This window comes from Chanodichthys erythropterus, chromosome 5 (genome assembly GCF_024489055.1).
Source record: "Chanodichthys erythropterus isolate Z2021 chromosome 5, ASM2448905v1, whole genome shotgun sequence".
NCBI classification, from domain to species: domain Eukaryota; kingdom Metazoa; phylum Chordata; class Actinopteri; order Cypriniformes; family Xenocyprididae; genus Chanodichthys; species Chanodichthys erythropterus.
The window spans coordinates 31,077,145-31,086,458 of NC_090225.1; the positions used below are offsets into that span (position 1 = coordinate 31,077,145).

General features: G+C 42.1%; 1 protein-coding gene across 1 annotated transcript; it reads left to right on the forward strand.

Moving 5' to 3' along the window:
• Positions 1–331: 331 nt before the first annotated feature.
• On the forward strand, positions 332–9,073 carry LOC137020212 (glutathione S-transferase 3-like). The gene is made up of 5 exons (XM_067385469.1): positions 332–590; positions 7,531–7,582; positions 7,672–7,804; positions 7,932–8,070; positions 8,718–9,073. The coding sequence occupies exons 1-5, from the start codon at positions 504–506 to the stop codon at positions 8,847–8,849; spliced, it is 543 nt and encodes a 180-aa protein (XP_067241570.1). The 5' UTR covers positions 332–503; the 3' UTR covers positions 8,850–9,073.
• Positions 9,074–9,314: the final 241 nt, after the last annotated feature.

Below are 9,314 nucleotides of genomic sequence, written 5' to 3' on the forward strand. Positions count from 1 at the left end.
AGTAGTTTTCATGTCATGCTTAGGTTTGACCAAACAAATTATATTTTAGACAGTTACAATAGTATTTTGACAGACCAAATTATTTAGTTATAATTTAATCATATGAGATGTGCCTGGGGCACTTAAATTATAAAATGGCTTGTGATAGTGCTGTTTAATGTCATAAACTAGCATGACTCGGCATTTAAAAAAAAATGGACAAATTAATGTTTTACCATCGATTCTCAAGAAAACTGATCCATGAAATGGTGTAATTATGTGTTACTTATACCTCAAGTGAATTATTGATATCAGCATTTGTATTCACAAGATTATTTGTGTATGGTAAGTGGGACGTTGGGTGAAAGTTTGTGCCCTTTGTTCTGACCATGCCCATTTAGCACTACCCACAAATTACGCAACACCCTGAATAGTCAATATAAAAAAGAATAAAAAAACACCCTGTATTGTTCACACTCTGCTGCACAGCAAAGAGTTTTAAAGTGTTGCTTCATTCTGTAAAAATGTCTGGGAAAGTTGTGTTGCATTACTTTGATGGAAGAGGGAAAATGGAGTCGATCCAATGGATTTTGGCCGCAGCTGGAGTCGAGGTTTGTTGCATAATGTCTAAAAATTTTTCCACATCTATGCAAAAACGAAAAAAGTGGAAAGCAATTTCCACATTACATATACAGATGCAAGAAAAAGTATGTGAACCACTTGCAGAATCTGTGAAAATGTGCAAAATTTCTAACAAAATAAGAGATCATACAAAATGCATGTTATTTTTTATTTAGTACTGTCCTGAGTAAGATATTTTACATAAATGATGTTTACATATAATCCATAAGACAATAAAATAGCTGAATTTATTAAAATAACCCCATTCGTAAGTATGTGAACCCTTGATTCTCAATACTGTGTGTGGTTACCTGAATGATCTACGACCGTTTTTTTTTTTTGTTTGTTTTTTTTTGTGATGGTTGTTCATGAGTCCCTTGTTTGTCCTGAACAGTTAAACTGAGCTCTGTTCTTCAGAAAAATCCTCCAGGTCCCAAAAAATCTTCAGTTTTCCACCATCTTTTGCATATTTGAACCCTTTACAACTATGAATGAATAATTTTGAGATCCGTCTTTTCACACTGAGAACTGAGAGACTCAAACACAACTATTAAAAAAGGGTCAAACATTCATTGATGCTTCAGAAGGAAACACGATTCAATAAGAGTCGGGGGGTGAAAACTTTTGAACAGGATGAAGAGGTCCAAATTTTTCTTATTTCGCTTGAATATCTTTTTTTTTTTCATCTAGTACTGCCCTTCGGAAGCAACAGAAGATACTTGCATGTTTCCTGGAAGACAAATGAAATACAATTTACCGTGATCTTCAAATTCCAATTGTGTTCACCCCCCATCTATTAATGCATCATGTTTTTTTCTGGAGCATCAGTGAATGTTTGATCCTTTTTTAATAATTGAGTTTGAGTACCTCAGTTGTCCTCAGTGTGAAAAGATGGATCTCAAAATCATTCAGTCACTGCTGGAAAGGGTTCAAATATGCAGAAGATGCTGGAAAACGTCTCGGGTTACAGATGTAACCCCTGTTCCCTGAGTAAGGGAACAAGACGCTACGTCAATGACGTGATAGGAACCCTCTGTATGATGTGTTCGTGAAGCACCTCTGTATCCAACCAATGAGGAAACGAGATGTCAGAGGCGGGTGACGTCACGGACCAGGAAACTATAAAGCATACCCAGAACAAAGAACACTAGCTTCTGGAATATGTCTGAAGCATGACACTCACAGGTATGCCGGAGGTATGGCAATGCAACGTAGCATCTTGTTCCCTTACTCAGGGAACAGGGGTTACAGCTGTAACCCGAGACGTTCCCTTTCGTGGGAACTATCGACGCTATGTCAATGACGTGATGGGAACGCTATCCCAACTACGCCGTATCTCCAAGTACCTGGCTGCTATCTTGTAGAACTGAGGAACCTGGAGTAGAACTTATATCTAGGTTGTAAAACCAAATGAATGTGTGCTGGGATGACCAATCAGCTGCATCACATATATCGTTTAACGAATCTTCTGACAACAATGCTTTAGAGGCAGACATACCTCTAGTAGAGTGAGCACGGACAGCTAAGGGACATGGGTGTCCAGATGCTTGATAGGCAAGCGAGATGGCCTCGACCTCCCACTTGTTCATCCTCTGCTTAGATGCTGGGCTCCCCTTCTTAGGGGACCCATAACATACAAACAGCTGGTCTGTTTTTCACCACAGGGCAGCTCTGTGGACATAAGCATCCAAAGCCCTCACAGGGCAAAGCAGATTACATTTCTCCTGATCCGCATTTTCAAAAGGAGGAGGACAAAAAGCCTGGAGTACGATAGGACCTGGGACACTTGTGGGGACCTTTGGCACGTAGCCAGGTCTAGTATGCAGGAAAGCCTTGACCATACCAGGCGCAAATTCCGAACATGAGGGAGCACCTGAAAGTGCTTGTAAATCTCCTATTCTTTTCAGAGATGATATCGCTAGAAGAAATATTGTTTTCAAAGTAAGAAACTTCTCTGACACTTCTTCTAGTGGTTCAAAGGGAGCCTCAGCTAACCCTTGCAACATTATAGCCAAGTCCCAGGTTGGAGTTTTTGTGCATACAGCAGGCCTCAGCCTCAGTGTACCACGGAGGAAGCGTATGACTAGGGGGTCTCGACCCACCGAGAAACTACCCACAGGAACATGATAAGCCAAAATGACTGCAATATAAACCTTCAGTGTTGAAGGAGTCAGACCTTCCGAGAATTTTTCTTGAAGAAACTGAAGCACAAAGCTGGTAGGTGACTGGACAGGGTCCATATTATGTTGACTACACCATGTAAACAGTTTCCATTTGTACATATACAACTTCCTCATGGAGGGAGCTCTGCATTGAAGAATGGTCTCCACAACCTCAGTTGAGAGACCAGAATCTATGAGCCTTGCCCCCTCAGAGGCCAGGCACACAGTTTCCACAGTTCTGGGCAGGGATGCAGAATCATGCCGCCCGCTTGTGACAGGAAGAGAAGGCTCCAAAGGAGAGCTGTGAAGTAAGGACACTAGGTCCGCAAACCATATTCTGGTCAGCCAGCACAGGGCCACCAGTATCAGATCGACCCCTTCCTGGCAGACTTTTTCCAGAACTCCCGGGAGCAGTGAGACCAGGGGAAATGCATACAGACGCAGCCTCGGCCACATCTGTAGCATAGCATCCAGCCCTAGAGGTGCTGGGTGCTTCAGAGAGTACCACAGAGGGCACTGGGTTGACTCCTCTGTGGCAAATAAGTTGAATTGAGCTCGACCGAAGGTTTTCCAAATAAAAAAACACTCATGATCGCCCCCCAGCCCCGTGAGGGAAGCATCTGTTGTAAGCATTACGCGACAACAAGGAGTCCCCAACACAGGTCCCTGGGACAGGAACCAAGGCTTTTTCCAAATGACCAGAGCACAAAGGCATCGCCGCGTGACTTTGATCATGCGAAAAGGATTTCCCCTCTGAGAAAACCTCTTGGTCCTGAGCCACCTCTGTAAGGGTCTCATGTGCAGAAGGCCAATATTAATCACGTTGGACGCAGCTGCCATCAGACCCAGCAATGTCTGAAACAGTTTTACAGACTGGCCTAACTTCACCCCATTCATGGCCCCGAGAATGGAATCCACACGAGTAGGAGACAGACGTGCCTGCATCGTGGTAGAATCCCAGACTACCCCTAGATAGTTGGCAATCTGACTCTGAAGCAGCACACTCTTTTTGGCATTGAGCCTCAGCCCAAGCTTTTTCATGTGCGACAGAACAACATCTCGATGTTGAACTGCCAATTGTTCTGTTTGAGCTAGTATCAACCAATCGTCGATATAGTTCAGTACACAGATGCCCTGGAGTCTCAACAGAGCCAGAGGTGATAGAAATAGGCCGAAAGGAAGAACCCTGTATTGGTAAGCTTCGCCCCCGAAAGCGAACCTGAGGAACTTCCTGTGAGAAGGATGGATGGATACATGAAAGTATGCGTCCTTCAGATCTATCGCCACAAACCAGTCCTCAGACCTGATCTGTGGGATAATCTGTTTGAGTGTAAGCATTCTGAACTTCAACTTTCTTACAGATCGACTTAACACACATAAATCTATGATTGGACGCAACCCTCCATCCTTCTTTGGAACAATGAAGTAGCGGCTGTAAAAGCCAGACATTTTGCTGGGAGGAGGAACCCTTTCTATAGCTCCTTTTTGCAAAAGTGTCGAACCTTCCTGTTCCATAACCAGAGATGGCTCTTGGGTCACCACTGTGGAAGAACCCCATTGAACCTGGGCGGTCGAGAACCGAACTGTATTCTGTAACCTTGTTCTACCAAGAGCAGCACCCATTTCGAAATGTTCGGGAGACGTTTCCATTCTTCCACATATTCTACTAAGGGAACCAGTCTCTGAAGACTGGTCTCTGGTGTTTTTTGAGCACTTGGCTCGTCTATCTGACGCGGCGCACCGGCAGACAGATGAATCAAACGCCAACTGACCCTCCTTGGAGTCAGTGGAGACCGCTGCGCCCTGATGCACACTGGGTGGCAGGGTTGGCAGGGTTGGCAGAACGGCCCCCTGAGGGCACCAAAGGGGAACAGACATCTTTTTAATACCCGAACCCCTCTGGAGGGCGCTGCCCTCATGAGTACTGGACGACTGGCATCAGGACTTCTTCTTTGTAGCCTTTGTAGCCGGAAGGCTTCGCCTGTGTTGGCCGCCCCAGTCCCCAAGCTTTCTGCGGGGGAGCACGGGTGGCCACACTGGCTTTCTGTTGCGCTCTGTGCGCTGAGGAACCGGCTATCAGCCGAGGCTGCACCCGCTCAGCAGCCTCGGGGGGATGAATACGGCGGGGAAGCAACTTTTGGAAGGCCGCAGATTGTTTGCGTGTCTCCTGGTACCGGTCGACGACAGTGGAGACTGCGTCGCCGAACAGACAGTGGCACATCCATTAGAACATTCTTGTCCCTATCTTTTATATCTGACAGGTTGAGCCACAGATGCCTCTCTGTAGCCACCAAGGCAGCCATCGAGCGGCCGATTGACTTGGCCGACTTGTTTGGGGGCTGAAAACATGATATTGAACTGGTCTGTTCCACGACTTTGACACCTCGGTGTGGAGGTCAGGAAAGAACGGCAGACCCCAATGCTGGGGCAGTGACCATGCTGGAAGAAAGCGCTCGTCGAGCTTACTCTTAGGTTTTGTTTCATTTTTCTCTGCGGGCCAGTCTATTTTTAGTTTAGCGACTGCCCTGGTCACTACCTCCAGCAGCTCCTCATAGGCTGGAGACGAGGATGCCGGGTCCTCATCTCCACCTTCGACACCCACCACATCAACCTACTCAGAGGAAGATATGTTGAGCATCGGTGTCTCCGTCCGGGGGGAAGAAACTGCAGTGCGTGCTTCCACCACCAAAGGAGAAACACTGGGTCCGGCAGGTAAGGGGAGCAATAAGGCAGAGCCCGTCTCTCCCCCCTCTACCAGATCCATTTGTGATCCCCACGAATGCAGGCTTCGCTGTGCCTCAGCAGAAGCAGGACCAGACCCGCGGGGAACAGCCTTTGTGCTCTGGTCACTCCTCAAAGAGCGCCCTCGCAGTGTGAGAGTGAGCCTCTCGCAGTGAATACAGACAGCTCCCTCGAGAGTTGCCTGTGCGTGCTCAACTCCCAGGCATTTCACACACATCTCGTGTGTGTCCCCACCCGAGATTAATCGGGTGCAAGGAGGCACACACTTGACAAAGTGCTGCTGCTTTTCCGCCATTATATTTTATATATATATATATATATATATATATATATATATATATATATATATATATATATAATGTGTGTGTCTTTCTTTTTAGTGCTTTGAAAATATGTGATCTCTTCGTCTGAGAGATCACTACGAAGAGATCACTATGTGCAATATGGAGCAGGACAAACAACACTAAATAAGACAAACAAGATACAGAGAGCGCTTGCTGAAGACAACAGAAAGAAGTTAGCGTTCTTTGTTCTGGGTATGCTTTATAGTTTCCTGGTCTGTGACGTCACCCGCCTCTGACATCTTGTTTCCTCATTGGTTGGATACAGAGGTGCTTCACGAACCCATCATACAGAGGGTTCCCATCACATCATTGACGTAGCGTCGATAGTTCCCATGAAAGGGAACTGAAGAATCTGCAGGATCTGGAGGATTTTTTCTGAAGAACAGAGCTCAGTTTAACTGCTCAGAACAAACAAGAGACTCGTGAACAACTATCTGTCACGGAAAAGAAGACTGGATACAAATGCAAGTTAATATCTCTTTAATAGAGCTTCACGTCAGGTAAGTAGATGACAAACACACAGCAGCAACACAGACAGCAGGAGAGGGGTAACACAGGGACTTCGATGGGCGATGAAGTGTCCGTGATGAATGATGGTCCTGAATGGTGAGTCCGTGTGTCCGTGTGAGTATCTGTGAATGAAATCCAGAACGAGTAATCCAACGAGACAGACAGGTAACAGGGAACAGCGACGAGAATCCAATCCAGGAACAAGAAACACGAGAAACAACGGGACAACACCAGGACTACAACAAATGATCTGACAAACATGAGACGAAAGACAAGGCGTTATATAGGCAGGTGTAATGATCCACAGCTGCCGCTGATCAGCAATCAGTGGCGACGCCCACACAGAACAATCAGGTGACACATCCCAAAACCTACACACAGACAACAGTATGAGACAGCGGATTAGTGAGCCGTGACACTATCACATAACAAAAAAACATGGATCATCAGGTAACCACACACAGAATTGAGAATCAATGGTTCACACATACTTTTGAACGGTGTTATTTGAATAAATTCAGCTATTTTTTTGTTTTGTGAACTAAATGTAAACATCTTTTATTAAAATATCGGTAACACTTTACAATACGGTTCATTTGTTAAACATTAGTTAATGGATTAACTAACATGAACTAACAATGAGCAATACATTTGTTACTGTATTTACTAATCTTCGTTAGTGTTAGTTAATGAGAATACAGTTGTTCATTGTTTGTTCATGTTAGTTCACAGTGCATTAACTAATGTTAACAAGCTTTTAATAATGTATTAGTAAATGTTGAAATTAACATTAACAAAGATTAATATATGCTGTATAAGTGCAGTTCATTATTAGTTAATGTTAACTAATGTAGTTAACTAATGTTAACTAATGAACCGTATTGTAAAGTGTTACCAAAATATCTTACTCAGGACAGTACTAAATAAAAAATAACATGTATTTTGTATTATATCCCTTATTTTGTTAAAATTATTAACATTTTCACAGATTCTGCAAGTGGTTCACATACTTTTTCTTGCAACTGTATGTAACTTTTCTATTGTAGCTATTTTAATAAAAATAGTTTGTATATGACAAACAATCACAAAACTTTAGAAACTGAATGTTGTAATGAGATCTTGAGATCAATTCGCTTTTTCGCATTGACTTTATTTTGGTGTTGTGTTCACAGTTTGAGGAGGTGTTTTTGACCAAAAGGGAGCATTATGATAAACTGCTGAATGGTATGTTGACTATTCATTAAATTCCTCATCAATCACCTCCTCTTGTTTTCTGAATCTATATATTAATGTGATTCCTATGTTTACTGTAGATGGAGCCCTGATGTTTCAGCAGGTGCCTTTGGTTGAAATAGATGGGATGCAGCTTGTGCAGACAAAGGCTATCTTGAATTACATCGCTGGAAAATACAACCTCTATGGAAAAGACATTAAAGAACGGGCTTTGTAAGTATCAACTTTTAATGCAGATTGTTTCGTAACTGTTATGAAACTCCGGTAATTAGTTATTTTAAATAAGATTCCTTGTTTTTCCACCACACCTAAACAATTATCACTGTATTTTGTCCTGAAGGATTGACATGTATTCAGAGGGTATCCTCAATCTAATGGATCTTATCATGCTGTATTATTTTTTCTCCGAAGACAAGCAGAAACAGCTCAGTGATATAGAGCAAAAGGCAAAAGAGCGCTTCATGCCTGTGTTTGAAAAGGTACTGATAGCTCTGACTTTTCATTCTTTTGGACTTAATTTGCTTAATACTTTACAGTTTTTGGTCACACTTTATAATAAGTGTTTTTAACTACTATGATCTTACATCAAAAAAGTAATTATGTACAATGTTCTTGATGAACACTTGTGCTGTTGTTGAGCTGATACGGGTAAGATTAGGACAGGTTTGCTGGTATGGGTAGGTTTAAGGGTGAGTTAAGAGTTCAACAGTGTCACTAATGATGTAATTACAGAAAATAATTACAGCTGTAATTGCATGCAAGTATTTTAAATATAAGTACAATGTACAATATGTATGTTCACAATAAGTGCAAATCATTAAAGACATGTTTTAGTAGGCTATTACAATTTATTACAAAAACTCTTTAAACATTGGTGTACAAACAAACAGTCAGAATAGAGTGATGTTAAGTTTCATTAAACATTCAAATTTATATCCAGTACAAATAAAAACACAGTACTGATTGTTGAATATACAGTAGGGAGTGAGAGAGTAATCTGGTTCAGTTTAGTGAAGCAGTGTGTTGCCTGACCAATAATTGAGCAATAATTCCTTTGATCAGCCTAATCATTTTTTTTTTCAACATTATGATTATGATTTTTAATAACCTTTTATTTGTTTCTCAGGCATTTCAGGAAAGAATGAAGGCCTTACCAAAAATCAGCAAGTTTCTTCAGCCCGGCAGTGCAAGAAAACCTCCACCTGATGAGGTGTACGTGAAAACCGTGAAGGAAGTGTTGAGCCACCTCTTTAAGTAGAACCACAGTAAAACAATTCTTCAAAACATTTAGATGATGTTAATCATTAATTAATGCACAAGCTTCCTTATTAAAACTGAGATGCTAAAATGGACAGATTTATTTGGAATATACAAGATACAGTTTGGATAAAGTGATAATATTGTGAAATGAAGATTGCAGCTGTTCAGTACATGTTGTCAGGAAGTGTGTGTGTGTGTGTGTGTGTGTGTGTCCATGAGCTCTTAAAATCAAATGTCTCAGAACCATCAGGAGGTTCTGAAATAAGAAGACAGTCAGATTGACCATCAGAATAAACTCTCAGACAGATCATCATCATGCCACATCTGCACCTGTCAATCTAATTTAACATATAGTCATGGTCACAATCATGGCCTAAAACTAATTTTTTTTGTCACACCTGCCAATAAATATTTTTAATACCAGCCATAAATATTTTTTATCAGCCATGAAACTGGTAAAGTG

What these genes read in the sequence shown, in the direction of transcription:
- LOC137020212 (XM_067385469.1), top strand. Translation starts at nt 504, where the DNA reads ATGTCTGGGAAAGTTGTGTTGCATTACTTTGATGGAAGAGGGAAAATG. An exon ending in TTATGATAAACTGCTGAATG is followed by an intron (nt 7,583 to 7,671) that starts GTATGTTGACTA and finishes TGTTTACTGTAG; the next exon opens with ATGGAGCCCTGATGTTTCAG. An exon ending in GACATTAAAGAACGGGCTTT is followed by an intron (nt 7,805 to 7,931) that starts GTAAGTATCAAC and finishes TTTGTCCTGAAG; the next exon opens with GATTGACATGTATTCAGAGG.